The 20,227-nt window shown below is 37.7% G+C and overlaps 1 protein-coding gene across 1 annotated transcript in view; it reads right to left on the minus strand.

Moving 5' to 3' along the window:
* The window catches only part of LOC131150208 (DUF21 domain-containing protein At4g14240-like), a 38,355-nt gene extending 24,387 nt beyond the window's left edge, over positions 1-13,968 (minus strand). The window contains exons 1-2 of the mRNA XM_058100804.1: positions 13,501-13,968; positions 7,840-7,916 (exon numbers count right to left, since the gene is read on the minus strand). Of these exons, the coding sequence (XP_057956787.1) occupies positions 7,840-7,916; positions 13,501-13,750 (327 nt within the window). The 5' untranslated portion in view covers positions 13,751-13,968. The remainder of the gene's footprint in view (positions 1-7,839; positions 7,917-13,500) is intronic.
* Positions 13,969-20,227: the final 6,259 nt, after the last annotated feature.

Below are 20,227 nucleotides of genomic sequence, written 5' to 3' on the forward strand. Positions count from 1 at the left end.
GGAGATTGTTTCAATCCATACAATGATTTCTTAAGTCAACATACTAACCCTGACTCCCCTTGAGCAACAAACCCATGGGGTTGCTCCATATATACCTCCTCATGAAGATCACCATATAAGGAAGCATTCTTTACATCTAACTGATGTAGAGGCCAATCGCAAGTGGTGGCTAAAGAAATGAACAAACGTACTGAGGCAAGTTTAGTGATAGGAGAGAATGTGTCTGAATAATCCAAACCATACACCTAAGTATATCCCTTAGCAACAAGGCAGGCCTTCTAACGAGCCACAAGATTGACTTTCACAGTGTACACCAGCGACAACCAACCACAGACTTATCAGGAGGAAGAGGTAAATTCCAAGTATCATTATCATGTAGTTCACGCATTTCTTCATCCATTGTTATCCTCCACCCAGAATGAGATAGGGCTTCAAAAATAGATTTTGGAAGAGCAACGGAAGACAAAGTACTAACAAAACAGTAATAAGAGGATGACAAGAAATCATAAAAAACAAAATTAGAGATCGGATGTTGGGTACAAGTGCATTTAACAGTAATAAAAGGATGACAAGAAATCATAAAAAACCAAATTAGAGATCGGATGTTGGGTACAAGTGCATTTACCTTTTCAAACAGCTATAGGAGGATCAACATCATGGGAAATAAGATCATCAGATGAGGGAACTAGAGGCACTGTGGTAGAAGCTAGAGGAGGCACTTCAGCCTTGAGTCGCCATGTGCATACTTGCAAATTGGGATGATCCAAGCGACGAGGACTCAAACTAGATGAAGATGTAGGAGGATTGGGTATAGATACTAGGTTTGGAACTGGAGAGCAAGGCAGAGGAAGAGACTCATTAAGGTCAACAGAACTCAAGGAATCAAAGTAGTATGGTGTAGACTCAAAGAAGGTGACATCAACAGAGACAAAAAATCTATGTAAAGTAGGACTATAACATCGATATCCTTTTTGAGTATAGGAATAGCCCAAAAAGATGCATTTGATAGCACGAGGATCCAACGTATCCATTCGTGAAGTTAATTGATGGACAAAGGACAACCAAATATACAAGGAGGAAGGGAGAACAAAGGAGACTTAGGGAAGATAACTGAATAAGGGATTTTATTGCCAAGGACAAAGGCTGGCATTTTATTAATGAGGGAGCTAGCTATGAGCACAGCATCACTCCAAAAAACTTTGGGGACATTCATTTGATACAATAGGGTACAAGTGACTTCAAGAAAGTCTTTTTTCTGCTCTGCAATCCCAATTTGCTGTAAAGTGTGGGCACAAGAGGACTAATGGATCATACCAGAGCTAGGCATATAAGTACTGAATTGGGTATTGAAGTACTCCTTAGCATTATCACTATGAAGTCTCCTTACTGGCACATCAAATTGAGTCCTTATTAGGGAACAGAAGGCACAATATCAAACAACTCAGAACGATCTTTCATTAAATATAACCAAGTCATCCTAGAGTAGTCATCAACAAATGTAACAAAGTACCGAAACCCCAACTTTGATGTGACATGACTAGGACCCCAAATATCGGAATGGACTAGCAAGAAAGGACTAACCACTCGTTTGTCGACCCGAGAAGCAAAGGGAACTAGCTGTTTCAACTTGTCCAAGGGTGGATGACCAAGGCAACAATGGATTTGAAGTGTAGATACGAATGTGCAGGCAATGGGTCGAGAATGGACTCAAAGTAGTAAAGTCCATTAGCCTCACGTCTTGTGCCAATTGTCTTTCTCGTCTTCAGATCCTAAATAACCAAAGAATCGAGAAAGAATGTGATAAACAATTTAGTGACTTTGTAAGCTTACTAACTGACATAAGATTGAAAGGAGATTTAAGAATGTATAAAGCATAAGAAAGAGAAATGGAAGGAGTAGGATCTACTGTTCCTATCTCCTTAACAACAATAGTGGACCCATCAGCAAGGGTAACTTAAGGTAGATTTTTAGGATACGGGAGATCAAAAAAGAAGTTGGTTGCACCTGTTATATGATTAGTGGCAGTAGAATCGATAACCCAGGGGCTAGTAGGAAGGATACCAGATGACATACAAACAATAGGATTACTTTTCTGAGCAAAAGACGTAATGTGAGAAGATGCTTGCTAAGACCACTGATATTGTAGAAACCTTAAATACTCCTTTAATATGGTCACAGTACGTGGTTCACTCAAACAAGTGAACCGCGACATTCTCAAACTCCATCACAACATTCTTAAACTCATACCAATGACCATAAGATTAATTATTGGAACAATCAAAACAACCACGAACAAGGTGACCAACCATGAACAAGTCACAAATAAATCAGTATAAGACTGCCATAGCACCAAGCAACTCAGACACAGCCCCAAGAAAGCAACTCACAACACCAAAACAATTGGAGAAGTGAGCCAATGAAAATACCATGGAGAAATCACCAACTAACTTATATAACACTACCATAGCCTCACCAAAAACAGCTTATGAGCACTGTCACTGCTCCAAGAAAGTCACCAATGACTGTTACCAACACCGAACAACAAGCCCAATCTGCATCTGTATATTCATGGATATAAGTGTGACCTTGATCACGATATAAAAGACCTATCCCAAGTTCACCTTTGAGATATCTCAAGATGCGAATTACTGTGTCCAATGACTTGTCCTTGGAGAATCTAGAAATTGACTCACAACACTTGTTGCAAAAGATATAATAGGCCGAGTGACTGTGAGATAATTCAACTTTCCAAGAAGTCTTTAGTATTGTCTAGGATTAGGTAGCAAATTACCCATATCTGACACTAACTTATTGTTAGGATCCATGGGTGTATCAATCGGTTTAGATCCCAACAATCCAGTTTCATCCAATAGATCAAGAACATACTTTTTTCTGTGAGATCTGCATACTTTTATACCCAAGAAGTATTTTAATGGTCCCAAATCTTATGTTTGAAACTTAATCTATAGAAAAAGTTTGAGACTTTGAATACCTTTATCATCATCACTTGTATGACAATATCATCCACATAAGCAACAAGAAGGATCCCCGACCCGATGAAATAGGACGATAAAACATATTATGATCCATTGCCTCAAAGACCAAACTCAAGTACTACAACACTAAAATGACCAAACCATGCTTTGGGACACTGTTGAAACCATATAGTGTCTTCTTTAGCCGACACACGAAGCTTGATTCCCCTTGAGCAACAAACCTAGGTGGTTGCTCCATATAGACCTCCTCCTGAAGGTGACCATGCAAGAAGACATTCTTCACGTCTAACTGATGCAAAGGCTAGTGACAAGTAGTAGCCAAGGAGATGAACAAACGTACTAATGTAAGTTTGACAACCAGAGAAAAAGTGTTCGAATAATCAAAACCATACACCTGAGTATACCCTTTAACAACAAGATGGAATAATCCAAACCATGCTTTGGGACACTGTTGAAACCATATAGTGTCTTCTTTAGCCGACACACGAAGCCTGATTCCCCTTGAGCAAAAAAACTAGGTGGTTGCTCCATATAGTCCTCCTCCTAAAGGTGACCATGCAAGAAGACATTCTTCACGTCTAACTGATGCAGAGGCTAGTGACAAGTAGTAGCCAAGGAGATGAACAAACATACTAATATAAGTTTGGCAATCAGAGAAAAAGTGTTCGAATAATCCAAACCATACACTTGAGTATACCTTTTAACAACAAGATGGATCTTTAAACTAGCCACTGAACCATTAGGATTGAATTTCACAGTGTATACCTAGCGACAGCCAACGAGAAACTTGTTAGGAGGAAGAAGAAGATGAAGTTCAAAAAATTGACATTCGTGGCAAGAGAGTGCTTACTGGTGATGGAAGTAAAAGATCATACCAATCCAACTTGAAGAAACCAAAACAGAAGGGGCCTATAGACTTGTTTTTTACTCCCGATCCAAAGAAAGTGGTTCAAGTAGGAAAGAAGGGAAAATGAAGCAAACATCAATAAATGAGGCGTGCAAGAAAGAACTAAGAAAAAAGGCAATGGGAGATTTTGCTAGGTGGATGTATGATGCTAGAATACCATTTAATGATGTACGTCTAAGCAACTTTGCAGTGGCACTTGAATCGATTGGACAATATGGTCCTAGAATAAAGCCACTTAGCTATCATGAAGTGAGAGTTCCTTACCTAAAGGAGGAAGTTAGTCGAATAAAAAAGAGTTGTTGAAGGTCCATAAGGAGGAATGGACAAAATATGGTTGCTCAATTATGTCTGATGGTTGGAGAGATTCAGTTGCTAATAAGGACATAATAAACTTCTGAGTAAACTCTCCAAGGGGATCAGTATTCATCAAGTCTATTGATGCTTCTAATCTTGTCAAGAATGCAGATAGAATGTATAGATTACTTGATGAAATGGTAGAGGAAATTAGAGAATCAAATGTGATTCAAGTGGTAACTGACAATGCGTCAAACTATGTAGCAGCAAGTAAGAACTTATTTTTAGAACTACTTTCTAGAGTGTATATATTGTTTATTTTAATATTTTAATGGCTTCATTCCCTGATTTTTGAACAGGGAGATTGTTGGAAACAAAGAGGCCACATTTATATTGGACACCGTGTGCTGCTCATTGCATTGATTTAATTTTGAAGGATATTGGGAAGATGCCTTCAATTCATGCAACTTTGAAAAGGGCAATTTTTTTGAGTGACTATATCTATAACCGTGTTGGCATTGTGAACTTGATGAGACAATTGGAGGAAAGGAGTTACTAAGACCTACCGTTACAAGATTTGCAACTGCCTTTATCACCCTTCGTTCAATCCACCTTCAAAAGGACAACTTGAGGAAGATGTTTACTTCTGAAGATTGAAATACTACTAAATGGGCAAAGGAGTCAGCTGGCAAAAGAGCAGCTACTATTGTTTTGATGCCTACTTTTTGGAGTACCATCGTCTATGCTCTTAAGTTAACAGGTCCACTTGTTCGTGTACTCCGTTTGGTTGATGGGGAAAAGAAACCTGCAATGGGATACATTTATGAAGCAATGGATAGGGCTAAGGAAGCCAAAGCTAAGGCTTTTGGTGAGAGAGAGGATAAATTCAAGGAGGCATTTGAAATTATTGATACGAGGTGGGAATGCCAACTCCATCAACCGTTGCATGCAACTGCACACTACTTGAATCTAGAATTTTTCTATTCAAACCCCAACATTTTGCAAGATGAAGAAATTATGACGGGTTTGTACAAATGTAATGCAAGGTTACTGCCAACTATTGAAATGCAAGATAAAGTTTCAAATAAGTTGGAAAAATACAATGCTGCTAGTGGCGTCTTTGGAATTAGTTTGGCAGTGAGACAAAGGAAGACAAAAGCACCAGGTAAAGTGGCATTTGTACTACCTCTTTCTTTTTGAAAATTATTTTTGCTATTACCTAGTAGGTATTCATTTAAAATTTATTTTATAACAGCGCAATGGTGGATGGCATATGGATCAACAACTCCAAACTTGCAAAAGTTTGCTGTGAAAATTCTTAGCCTCACGTGTAGTTCTACCAGCTACGAAAGAAATTGGAGCATATTCCAAGATGTAAGTCATTAGTATATCATGGATTAATTATTAAAGAACAAGAACTACCAATCTACTGCTTTTTAGAATCATTATTAACCATATTACTTTAAACTTTTTGCAGCTTCATAGCAAAAGGAGAAATAGGCTATCCCAACAACGCTTGAATGATTTGGTATTTGTGAAATATAATCGAACTCTGAGGCGTCGATACGACAAACGTGACACCATTGATCCCATCCTCCTAAAGGACATTGATGATAGTAATGAGTGGTTGATTGGTAGGATGGATGGCGATTCTGATGAGGATGATGAACTTGTGTTTGAAGATGATAATTTGACTTGGGATTCTGTTGCTAGAGCTGCTGGACTAAATAACCCCCCGCATCACACTAGATCAAGAATAAGTACAAATATGCCATCATCGTCTAGAGGAAGAGGAAGAGCTTCATCTAGTAGTGCAACCAATGCTAGGGGTCGAACCAAAATGTTGGAACTTGTAGATGAGGATGAAATCCAAGTGGATAGTGCAGAGGAGACGGAAGAGGAAAAAGATGTTGGAGAAAACAGTTCTAATGATGAATAGGAAGATGATGATATCTTCGCCGACTTAGTTGATGATGAGTGATGAGTGATGAGTGATGATTGAGAAGGATTTTTAGATTTTATTCTTTGAAATCTGTTATTGTACTCTTTTCTTTTGATGTTGAATGATGTTGAATTGTTGATGCTTTTGGGCTTCGTCTTGGCAATTTTATTAAATTACCAATTTTGTTATTGAATGTTTTGGCATTTTAAATTCTAATATTACTAGATATTCATATGTTCATATATAAATTACCCTAGATAGACATTTTACACCATTTTAATAATTGTGCGCCTCACCTTCGTGAGGCACGCGCCTTCGCCTCGCCCTCGCACCTCGGCTTCAAAGACCCTTTGCGCCTCAGCTCGCCTCGCGCCTCTGACTACTATGGCCTCAATAAGCCCCTTCCTCTACCTAGCTTTCCAAAGTCTAGCTTGTTATCTCTGCTCTGTCATCCACTTGCATCTTCATCTAGTCTGAGTCCTTCCCATCACCTTGATGATCCTAGTTTGCGAGCGTATACACGAGGGCAACTCAAGGGAGGAAAGCCTACTCCAACTTTTATTGCTATGCCTTTAGTTTCCTCAATGATCTCATTTCCTAAGATGCTTATCTTCCATTTTTGTCTGAAAAGGTAATTAGGTAAACTACACATTTTGGGTGGAGGACTACAATGGTTGAAGAGATGCATGTGTTACACGATAGGGATACTTGGGAACTAGTACCTCTTCATCCTAATAAGTTTGTTGTTGGTTGTGGCTGCATGTATGCCATGAAAGTCAATCCTAATGGTTCTGTGGCTCGTCTAAAGTCCCACCTTGTTGCTAAGGCATATACCCAAGTGTCATGTTTAGATTATTTAGACTCATTCTCCCAATTCAAGTCCTCAAAATATCAAGACATGGCCCACACTACATGTAACGTCTTTGGCTAAAGAACATATTGTAAAAATTGGTCTTCAACATTCTTGGCCTATGGAGTTAATGTGGGGTAATAAAGCTACTATTCATATCGCCTCTAACCTTGTCTTCCTTAAGCACATAAAACACATGGAAGTTGACTGTCACTTTGCGAGAAACTTGTGCAAAAACTCATTATAACCGCTCACATGAAGCCTAAGTTCCAACTTTCTGATTATTCACCAAAGCCTTAGTGGGTACCCATGTTAAATCCATTTATAACAAGCTAGGAGCATATAACATCTATGCTCCAACTTCAATCATTTAGCATTTTGTTATTGCTATGTTAGTAAGTATGAGTTAAGAGTAAGGAATTATGGTCATTGTCCTGTACTTGGCACAGTATAAATAAAGGGAGAGACCTATCATTGTGAGTTGGCCTTCTAATTTACCCAATAATTTGACAAAGATGTTCCAAAGTAGTATATTGATCTTAAGAGACGAGCTTCAGCCCCAAACCATCTTCAGAAAATGGTTTAACAAACATCAGCTCAATTCACTTTGCAGCCATAAGTGTTCCAGTCATTACAGTTGATCATATATGGGAAGATTCACAATTTCACACACATATTTTGTTCATCATAGTAGAATCAACTAGATTCTAAAACTTTAATTGGGAGGAAAATAAGGGGCAGATGTCACAGAAAATTACAATTTATAATCAGAGCCTTCTCTCTCTCTCTCACGCACGCGCACATCCATGCACACACACACGCGCACACAAGGGAAAGTTCAATCAGTTACCTCCATGGCGGCTGCATTACAGAGAAGCAAAGTAACAAGCAGCTGATGTTGCTTCTGAACCACTGGAAGGATGGCAGCTGAAATATATTTTTCCAAAAATGAAATTTAAAAAAAAAACTAAATTAAAAGAATAATAAAAGAAATCATATTTTTCTTCAAGACATTCCAAGTGTAAAATTACCAACAAGAAAGCATTCATAGGAAACCACCTGTCAAATTAATATGCAATCCATGGGTGTACACAAATATTTAAATCAGCAATTTCGTGATATTTGATACACCATTGATAAACTTGTCAGTAAGCATCATCAGCAATTCTTAGAGAACAGAAATCATTACAATGCTGAAAATGAAACCATTACATCAGATTTTCCTTTTCAATTACATGACATTAGCTGCCAAATGTCCACTTCAAATTTCCAGGTTGCATAATAAAGTCTTCAATTCATGCATGAGATTCTATCTACTGAAAGTAATTGTACAAGCCACTCCCTTTATGGTCTTCCACCCAAAACAAGCCGCAGTCCCATTCTGTCTCATCATTTGTTGTTTTAAAAAAGGGGGGGGGGGGGGGGGGAGTGAAGTCATAATGAAGTCGTACGTACATACATTACAAAATGCGTCAATAATCTAGGTAATAATTTCTTATCCCACCTTTTACTTCTACTTTCTATCCGCATGCAGAACTTCTAGAACAACAGTAAACCTGAACAAAGAACAATATCATAGCATACGTCGAGTACCACTTTAATGTGTGCATACATTGTGTATGGAATTATCTTCATTTATTGTACTCCCATAAATCATGGGTAACAAGAGTTCCTGAATAATGGAAAATAATAAAATCAATCAATACAAACTGTAGCCATAAATCAAACACAGAATATCTGCTTCGGATCATTTGGTCAACCCAAGCATCACAACCCACTCTCTTTGGGTCCCCACAGGCAAGGTGCAGAGAGCTGTAAGCTTGGAGCATAATTAACGAAATCGTAGAGATGGCACCTTTTGAGAGCTACTCAGCTAGTAGATCATGAGAAAAGAGAAACAAACTTAGAGTTGATTAAGCAACATGTGCCCTTACAAAGTGGGAATAAACCTCCATGTGTTTTGCTTGAGAATGGAAAACAGGGTTGGCAGTGAGAGATAGCATTTATTTGCAAAATAATAGGTGGCTCAGTTTGATGAAAGCCAAGTTCACATAGCAAGACTGAATCCAAATGAGATCTGTAGCTGTTTCAGCAGGAATTTAGTAGTATGCGCGCAACTGTATGTTGCTTTTGATGAGATCAAATCAAAGCACTCTAGAGTAGATAAATAAAAAAAAAAAAAAAAAAAAACACTAAAAGAATGGCAGCAATCAGGATTACTAGTCCAATCAGCATCAGAATAAGCTTGAAGCACAGAAGTTACTATCACGAGAAGGTCATAATCAAGACTCAGCTTTAAAAATGAAGAATGCGCTTGACTGCAAACCAATGTTGAGTTAATGGATTAGCATGAACTGACCTGATTAACAGCAAAAGCTATATCAGCCTATCAGGTCCTGTTACAGTTAAGCACTAGAAGAAATAGGACCGGAGATGGGTTTTACCACCATCCACACCAGTCCTGCAAAGAAAATCACAAACATAACTATTTTCAGTCAAGAGAAGTCACACAGGAGTAGCACAAGCTTGAACTCCCAAAGTAATGAAGAAAGCCAAAAATTTTTGTAGTGTATTCTTGTTGAAGAGAATCAATAATATCATCAAGTAGCATTGGGTGTGTCGATATCCACAGACAAGGAGAAAAGCCTCAAAACCATTGTCCATTTAACAAACAGAGAGACAACACCAGTGTGTGATCTAGGAAAACCAAACGTAGGAAAGGAAAATGGTTGTTGAAACCAGGCTGAAGGATGTTGCCAGGCCGCACAAGGATTGCTACAGCTCACATAAGGAAAGGATTAGTAATAGCTGGATTTCATGTAAACCTACTAGAAAGGAGCTATTGGGAGAAGATTCTTGGTATCTAAATAAAGCATGGTCCAACAGCCAGAAACAACCATGGAAAACATGGTGCAAATAGTGGCATGCTTAAGATTTGAGTATTTGATCATAGCTAATGCCAATTCCAATTTGATCATGGAAATTTTTTTAAGCAAAAAAACCCATTTACACCCAATGATATTGTGATTAGGCAGTGATGAGACTGACACCAGCATGCCACTACTACAAAAGGCATTATATTAATCAACAGTTGCTTCCCATCACTGCAGATTCTTGTGCCTGGATAGATGTTTTAACGTTGGTAGTAGCTGTACCAGCCATGGGCTAATGATTATCAAATATTCAAGGTTTAAGAGTGTCATCTATAGAACAAATACCCATAGGATGACTACTTCCTTGTTAACCTGCTGGTAGTGTCTCCAACAGCAACCACCATGACTACCTCCATCCAAGAAAACTCCGGCACTTTTAAGACCAGAAAACCACAAACCCATCTCATCCATCATTTGTTGAAAGGGAATAACCTCGATTATAAAGAGTATAATAAGTGTCTCTTCCTCGGTCTGCATTAATGGAAATCCTCAAGACTTTACCTCTCAGTCTGGAGGCTTAATCCCACTTTGCCTCATCTATTTTGTGATTGTGCAGAGAGAGACTCCTTCTTGCTTCAGCAGGAAGAGCCAGAGGGAAGCATTTTGGGCTGCAGAACAGACACGACTTTTCTGTCAGTCAACCACTTGTCCGTTGTTGATGACACTCTTCTGTTTGGGAAAGCTTCAGATTCTGTGTGTGAACACCTACAAGATGATTAGCAGGTACCAGATCATCTTCAATAAATATTCAGTGTTTTTCAGTAAAAATACTCCTCAAAACCTCCGAGCAAGAATCACTGAGAAGCTAGGGATCAAGAATCTTGGAAGTCAAAAGAGATAACTGGGGTTGCCAGTTTTTATTGGAAGATTGAAAGAGGATATTTTCGGTTCCCTCAAGGAAAAATTAAGGCATTTTAGCTGTGGAAAACATTTTTTTATTTTTTTTCCTTACCAATTTCATCTCCATTTCTAAGCTTTCAGTTGAAAATTTTGAAAAACATAGAGAAAGTGTTCATTTCAAAATAAAAATTTTTATTTATTAACAGAGTAGCATAGAGTAAAGGTTATGATGGTGATACATGGTAGTGGCAACAAGTGGCAATGATAACCGGGTGTAGGAGGGTGACAGGTGGAAGCGGCGGCAGTAGCAATGGTCAATGGCAGTAAGAAGTGATTGCAGTGGTGATGGCAAAGGCAACAGAAGGTGGTGATGGTGGTAGCAGCAATGGAGGAGTCAGCAGAACATGATGGTGGTAGGTGCAGCAATAACGGTGATGGTGGTAGTGGCAATAACCACAATGCTGGTAGCGATGGCAACAACGACAGCAATGGCAGTGGTGGAGGAGGCAATGGCAGTGGTGATGGCAATGGTGGTGCTAGTGGAACAAATTTGAGAGATAAACTTCAAAAGATCTAGAAAAATTAAGAAGATGTTTTCCAATGTCTAGTATAAATTTGCAAAACTAGAAAATTATGGTGCGTCAAGTAATAGGGGAACTTTCTTAGAGTTCCAAGTTGATACTAGAGTTTGAAAAACATCTTTAGATTTTTCTAATTGAACTTCTCAAGTTTATTATTCCACTACCACCATCCCACACCATTTTAGTCATTGCCGCCACCACCTAGCAATTGCCTCTCCTATTGCCATCACCCTCTACCAGCAAAATCACCACAGCTGCCACTGGCACAACCATCAAAACCACAATACCACATAACTTATTGCCACTGCCAATAACTATCGCTGTGTCATCGCCATCCAACCACAGTCATTGTCATCACCACCCACCCACCTGCATCAACATTGCTGTACCATCATCACCACCTGCCACCACCATTTACCACCATCATTGCCACCAACTATCACCACCACCACCACCACACAAAACCCAACATACCAATTACTCTTATCTTTTTTTAATAGATAGTTTTCATTTTGAATTATTGAAGGCATTCTCTGCATTAAGAATGTTTAATAGAAAGAAAATTAGGAAGAAAACTAGGAAATAAAAATGAGAAATGTTTTTTACAATTTTATATATATATATATATATATATATATGTGTGTGTGTGTGTGTGTGTGTGTGTATGTATATATATATATATGTATGTATATATTTGAACATCAGTTTTTCCATCATTTCATTTTCACAAAAAAAAAATTCTAAATTCCTAAATTTATAGAGAACGGGAATGTTGAAAACTTATCCATTTATTGACTACGGCCTTACTTTCTTAAGAAGGGGGGGGAGAAAGTTTTAATCAAGGCAATACAAAGCGTTATACCAGATTATTCATGGTGTCACAAACTCACATTGAATGTGTACTAGGGAGATCTTAGACCTTAGACAAAACCTATTAGGCCTTAGATTGGTGTCAAAGTTGATTGGCAAGGATGCTCATGGTTTGAGGGCGGACAAGGTTTAATCTATAGTCAGTTGAGAAGAAACAAACTTGATTTAAAGTATTCCTTTGAACCTATTAAGTGGAAGGGATGAAAGAATTTGGCATTCGAAAAAGCATACTTAAATTTTGAGTATTCCTTAGTCAAAACTGCTTATCACTTGGCAGTGAATTTCCTCAAAGAGCAAAAGTTTGTCGTAGTACATGGAATGATCAGGGAGAACCAAGATCCTGTTCTGAAAGGAATAAAGTTTCTCATTGTAAATGGAAGTTGGTGTTCCAAATAAGATAAAACACTTCCTTTGGAGATATTTCAACAAGGGTCTCTGTTCAGTCTAATCTCAAGAAAATGAAGGTTGCAGTACAAATGATTTAACCTAATTGCAGCTCGGACAAGGAGATATTGGAGCATCCTTTCTATGGCTACCCTTTCTCGCATTCAGTCTGGTTTATGTCAGACTTCAAGTTAAAGATCTGATTGCATAGGAAGAGTGTCCTTGTGGTGTCGGGTGATGGAACTTTGCTGCACATAAAGTGAAAGGATGTTGGAGGACAATTTCTCATTTAATCAACCTGAAGGGTGAAGGCTCGAACAATCATTTATTCTCACTCTACAATAATGTTCTAAATAAAGAGGATTTCCCTTCTTTGAACAATGCTATAGTGTGGGACATTTGGCAGCTGACACAGAGCTTTCATAGTTACAATTCCAGTGTTAGAAGACGGTTCAATAGTGCAGCCCACCTAGTGGACAGGAATGCTTTGTTTGCTAATGAGTAATGACATTTTAGAGTGGAGACTGTCTAAGTTTCCCAGTTGGCTGAGAAACTTGAATCGCTTACGGCTGAACCGATGCATCAGTCAATTTGTTAAGAACAAAAATCAAGGCAGTTGTTTTCAAAAGAAAGAAAACTAATTGAAAGAGGCACAATTCAATTTATTCAAGCAAAAATGTAAAATCAATGCAGTTTTGTTTTCACAAAACAAAAACTACTTCGAAAACTCCACCAAGTATAGTCTACATCACAACATTCACCCGTGTTCTCTCTCTATCCGTGACTCCATCCACCCCTCTTGAGTTTCAGTCGAACTGAATCGCCACGCGGAAATGAAACAACGATTCCCTAATCAAACCAAACCGAATGAGAAAATGACAAAAAATAAAGAAAGCAACGAACCTGCTTGCTTCTTCTCGTCAGAAGTGCCGCTGCGCTGGAGAATTTCGAGGTCAACAAGACTAAGGGACATGAGACCTAGGGTGAGACCAGACATGATCCCGGCGAAGAGGACCAGAAAGCAGGAGATCCCGGCGTAGGTGAACCACCAGAAGGATCCAAAGGCTATGCCGGCGGAAAGCACCGGAGCCTCTCGCGCTACCATGGCAGCGGCGGCCATCCGAGCGACGGCCACCGCATTTACCAGCTGCATCGCCCCCGGACTCTCTCTCTCTCTCTCTCCCTCTCTCACTGTCTCCCTCTCTCACTGTCTCTCTCTCCCTCTCTCCGATCTCTGAGAGAGTCTGACTGCGATTATGGGAGCGGTCGGTTTTGGTAATGCGCAAAGAGAAAATGGTTTGTTTGTTTGAGTTCCGGGAAGAGAGCATTGGACGGACTCGTGGACACAATGCTGATTGGCTTCGTAAATTTTGGTACACGTGGCAAGATTTGGGTATTTTGTTCGAATGGGGATATGGTGTGTGACTTGGGTACTTCTAAGGAGTACGTCTTCCCCGAGGACAATAAAAAAATATATTGAAAATCTTATTAATAATATAAATTTCTATTTTTTTATTTTATTTCATATTTATGCTCCATAGTATACTAATTTTTGAAAATTTTTCTAACTTTCAAAATTTAAGAATTTGGATAAAATGTCAAGGTCAAATAATTTTTAAATAAATATAAAATACGAATTTCTATTATATTGTTTAGATTATAAATGATATGAAAATCATAATGATTACAAATGTTTGATTGTAAAATATTCTTTTATAAACTATGTGATAGATTAAGACAATACATTTTTTAGTCCCCATTATCCTTTATTTTTTTTCCTTTGATATTATAATGAAATTTTCCTTTTACAAATGAAATCCAGTTTAACATCAACTCCAATATAATATAATATAATACAATATAATATGTTAAATTTATATAGCAGTACACAAATTCTCTAGTGCACTCATTCAAAATTAGTGTGAATTATAACAATAAAATTAGAAATTTCATTTTTTTTGGACTTAATTTGGATAGAATTCAAACACTAAGCAATGGTGTGAATTTAGATGGAACAATGATGTAAAGATAGGGATTGGTAAAAATCATAGCAATTGTAGAAAAAGAGAAAAAAGAGGAGGTGAAAAAACTTAAATTAGAAGAGGTGTAAAGTAGGGGTATAATTGGTTCAGTTTGGTTTGATTAGGGGTCAAATTGAAAACCAAATCGAAAATTTTGATTTTTGAACATTCCAAACCGAAATCGAAACCAAACCAAATTTGTTATTCCATGAAAAATCGAAACATTCAGCACTTCGATTTCGATTTTTAAACGATTTTCAAAGGTAGTGGTGCAGCACAGCTGCGCTACCTGCGCAGATGGCAGAGGTGAGGTGAGAAGACTAGGAGAATCTAAGAGAGAGGCAAATCGGCATCGCAGAGAGACTGAGAGTCTGAGAAACAGAGAGATATTGAGAGTCTGAGAGATTGAGAAAGACCGAACCGATTAGTCCTTTGCACAGCAGCTGCCACCAACCTCCTACATTTTCTGCAATTTCTTCTAGTTGTAGCCCCCTCTGCAATGCCTCTTTGTTGTCCCATCTTTTCCTACTCCTTCACGCCTTGGGCTCTCCTCTTCTCCCCCATTTAGTATGCTCGGAATTTCTTTTCTTCCTAAAAATTTGCTAGGCTTCTTAGGGATTGAATCCCAGCAATCTCTTCCAGGGGATTGTCTCCCTAAAATTGTCGAAAGACACAAGCGATGAGACCTACTTGTAGGGAACATTGTTAGGAATCTGTGAGCAATAAACACACGCCAGAAAAATAAGAGACATCAGAAAATTACGTAATTCGGTTTAGATTGACCTACGTCCACGGAGGTGATGGAGGAATTACAATAAATCGGCAATCAATAGCCGTGGACACAGCTCAACGCGGCTTGCACCAGCTTGCACGCGGCACCAGCTCACACACAACACCGCGTCTTTGGCTCCAGCTACTCAACAAACATCATCGAAATGTCTAGCATTTTCCTTTTTTTTAATCCTTTACATCTACGATTTGTTTGATTACGGAGAAAATGTAGGAGTGAAATCTGAAGACTGAAATGAAAGTATGAAACATTGAAACCCTAGTCCCCATTTCAGCCCGGCAAATTTATATATATTAAGTAATTATATTAATTTATATATTTTTTATTTAAATCAGTTTTTCAATTTTTTTGGTTCAATTATATTTTGAAACTAAAATCGAAACTGAAAATCGAAAAATCGAATCACTTGTGATTTCGGTTGAGTTTCGATTCAATTTTTTATTTTTCGGTAATTTTTGTACACCCCTAATGTGGAGAAGGTGAGGGAAGAAACTAAGAGAGTGAGAGGAGAAGAGAGTGAAAGAGAAAGATAGATAAGGATAGAAAACACTCGGGCCTATATAAAATTGGACTAGTTGTATTATGCGGGTAAATTGATTGAGAGAAGTTCTATAAGATATGTTTTATACCTATTTATATCTTTTTACGGTTGTTTTTGTCGGCTCGGGAGTATAGTCAATAGGGGGTGAACTGACTCTTTCGCGTATTTTCAAATTTCTCTACAAAATAAAATTCTTGGCAAGAAATAGGCAATTATACCACAATATATGAAATGTAAATAGTGCACAAGATTTAAAATAAAGAGAAAGGTAGAGAAACTTAACACCGGTATTTTAACGTGGTTCGGCACCAAGCCTACGTCCACGCCTTAAGACCAACTCAGGGATTCTTCAATCCACTATAAACTCCTTCACCGGTGGAGAAGTCTTGCAATGAGAGAACAAATCTCTCAATGCTCACCAAGAGCCTTCACATGAGAACAAATCCCACAACGCTCACCAAGAGCCACAAGGTTCACCAAGAAGCCTTACAAATCGATTCACCAAGAACCTTCAACAACGGTTCACAAAGAACCTTCAACAGGGAACAAATCTCTATACAACAAGAAGATGGGATACAAAGAAATGCTCCTTGATTGAGCTAATATCAATTACAATACAAACCTCACGCTATTCTCTCAAGTAATGAATCAAAAAAGATTAGAGAGCAAGAGAGAAATTGAGCTTTTGTGAATATAAAATAAAATGCAAAGTGCTTAGGGTTGATGTTTAAGATATGTTTTTCACTAAAAACTTGTAAACCCTCAAAAACTTGTCTAAAGAAGTCTATGGACTTGTATTTGTAGCCAAAAACACGAGCTAGTTGTTATGTGACCGTTAGGAGTGAATCCCATATGATTTGCTCAAGAACTAGCCATTTTCTAACCGTTGGTGTTCAGGTCTTGATGTTAATCCTCGACGAATTGCACCCATTGTCAACAAGTCACCCTCAGTTGTTGACGAATTACCCCTTTTCGTCGACGAGTCACCTGGGCTGAATGGCTACTGGAAAAATTCGTCGACAAATCAAACCCATTCGTCGACAAGTCCTGCCAATTTGTCGACGATTCACCCCTATTCGTCGACAATTGTCCTGTTTTTTTAATACTAATTGTAGACACCCCAATTTTAATCAGACCCACCTAAAGACCTGGCATAATAAAGCTAACCTTTAAGTCCAATCAAGCACTGTTTGTTCTTTTTGAAATTAGAGTCCCATTTGTTTTTCAATTAGTCTTTTTCGAATTTGGGTCTTCGTATTCTAAGAGAAATGAAGAGTCTTTTTAATTTTTATTTTGAGCATAGTTTTGCTAATCTTAATTGGTGTCCCGTAATTGCAAAAATTAATATTTTTAGGCTAGGTTTTGAAAATCCTCTGTTTTCAAAATTAAGTTCTTTAAGTTTTAATTAAGTTCTTTTGATTTGAGTCCTTTATTTTTCATTTTTGAAAATTGAGTCTAAGTCCTAGATCTTAATTTGAGTCCTTCAAAAGTTTTGAATTAAGCGTTTAAATCTGAAATTAAGTCCTTCAAAATTGGGAAATTGAGTCTTTTTATTTAGTCTTTTTCAAAACCAAGTGTTGTGGTTAAGTCTTAAAGGCCATTTTATTATTAGATGACTTTTTAGGAAAGTTTGGTCAAACAAATTTTGGGGCAGAATTAAAAACATAAAGTAACGTCACATTTCATGGAAAAGGGGAAGGGCACGTGCGCACACAGGAAGTACAAACACAGAAAATATTATAGGGGAAATAAAAAGTGCAGAAATAAAATGTTACAGGGAAAATAAAGTTGGTATAGGAAAGGTGTACAAATAGAAGGTGCAGTACAAAGAGGGGTGGGGGTACATCCAATTATAGGGGTTACAAATGAAATCAAATACATAAGTTTATACAAATAGTAGTTGCTGGGGGAATAACTATGGGGTATATACATGCAAAAATAACAGGAAAAAGTAAATACATGAAATGAAAATTCCATGCCCTCCACTCCCAGGTTGCCACCTAGACCTTCCAAGCTCACTTGTGCACAAAGAGAGAAGAAAACACATCAGCAAAATGAAATTCATAAAAGAAAAGGGCAATCACATGTGCAAGGAATTAGGTTGTTAAGAAAATATTCCCTGCTAGAAGTGAATTTTGTTAAAACCATCCACGCTAGAAGGAGAATTTTGGCGCCAAAGCACCCCTCGGGCCTCCCTATAAATAAGGAGGCTCGCACTATAGCATGACATGGTAGAGAACATTAGAAAGTCTCTGCAAAAATTGAGGGAGAAAGATCAGAAACCGAGTAATACCATGCAGAAATTGGGAGATGAGAGAATTAAAGAGCAATTTTGCCACAATTGAAAATGAGAGAACATTAGAAATACTCAGCCAAAGTGAGAAAAGGAAACTTTGTAGTGTTGGAGAGAGGATTGTACAATCACTACAAAAAATCAGGGTATTAGTGAAGGATCAAATCAGTCACTAATACTTATAAATTCGTCACTAATACTATTAGTGACAAATTTATAAGTATTAGTGACTGTTTTAAATTAGTTGTTATATCTGCCATTACTACTAACTATTAGTGACGAATTTAAAATCTATCACTAATAATACAGTATTAGTGATATATTATAACTGTCACAAAAACCCTAATACTGTCACTATAAATTCTACATCGGCTCTGCTCAAATTCGTCACTAATAGTAGGGTATTAGTGAATGATTCAAATTCGTCACTAATAGTAGGGTATTAGTGATGAATTACAAATTCTTCACTAATAGTACAGTATTAGTGAGGGATAAAAATTCGTCACTAATATTAGGGTATTAGTGACGATTTTGAATCCTTCACTAATAAATAAAAAATTAAAAAAAAATTAATACTAATTTTTTTTAATCATCAATTATTATAAAAATTTGTAATTACATTTTCGCATACATAACCTGAAACCATAATTACTACAAAATTCATAAATTATTCAAAATTTCGAATTCAAATACAAATTCAATTAAAATAAAGAAATAACATCTGTTCAAATAACAAAAAAAAAATTCAAAAAATTCAAAATTCAAATTCAAATACATTATACAAATTCAAATTAAAATACAGAAAGACACCAAATTAGACACCCCATACAGAACAGAAGCAGAGAGCAGAGAACAGACACGACAATTCAGTAGCGGGAGTAGAATAGTGCATACACAGAAGAAGGAAAAGAAGGTCAAAGGAATTAGAGTCTTGAGATAAAACTAATTTTCCTTTTCCCCTACTCTTAGCATGTAAAATTAAATATGAATGCAGAATTCTGAATGTAGGTCCCCCAATTCAACACTTAGGTTCATACTTGAACCTAAACTCAAGAGTACGTAGTGATCAGACCCGAACCCCATATCCGAATCCTTGAAATCAGTCCTTCGTTTCTCTTGAACTTGGACTAGGGATCAAACCCATTTGGGAATAACTGAACCTGAAACTAAACTCCTGTTCAGATTCTTTGAACCTGATCCAGCCCCCATTTGCCTTGAACCTGAATCCAAGTCTGGGTTCTCACCTTGTCTTGACCCGACACCCGTAGCCCATTTTCATTTCTAACCTGCAGCCCATTTTTAAAATTGAACCACAACCCATCTTCATTTTAACCCAAGGTTGTTAAAATGTTTTAACCCAAGCCCGTCAAAATATTTTAACCCTGAAGCCCATATAATCTTTTAACCTAAGCTTATTAAAATGTTTTAACCCAAGCCCATAAAATGTTTAAACCCCAGACCCACTCGTGTTTTAAACCAACCCAACCATCTACTTTAAAAATTGACCCAAGCCCATTAAAATGTTTTACCCCTAGGCCCACTCGTGCTTTAAAATACCCTTTTTTTTAGCCCAGCCAGTTTAGAAATTGACCCCAAATCCATTTCAAACCCAAAAAGCCCACACTGACTTAGACCCACACATGACTGAGTCACGTAACCCACTCGGGTCAAGCCAGGTCCACACAGCTCACTCTGGGTTAACTCATGTGAGTTAACCCACACTCACCCAATCGAGTTGAGGACGAGTTGACTCGTCTTCAACCCCACACTCGGCAAACCAGAAACCCCCTAACCCTGCAATCTTAAACCTTAACAATCAAAACAACATTCAACCATATCATCACAGGATCGAAACCAAGATTTTGAACACGTCCACATCAACACTTGATTGCAAGATTCAATATTCAAATAATAAACCAACCAACATTCAAATTAAAAAAAAAAAAAAAGCAAGAAGGGTGTGAGAAAACTTAACTTCCCTGTCG

This window comes from Malania oleifera, chromosome 3, assembly GCF_029873635.1.
Source record: "Malania oleifera isolate guangnan ecotype guangnan chromosome 3, ASM2987363v1, whole genome shotgun sequence".
Taxonomy (NCBI): Eukaryota; Viridiplantae; Streptophyta; class Magnoliopsida; order Santalales; family Ximeniaceae; genus Malania; species Malania oleifera.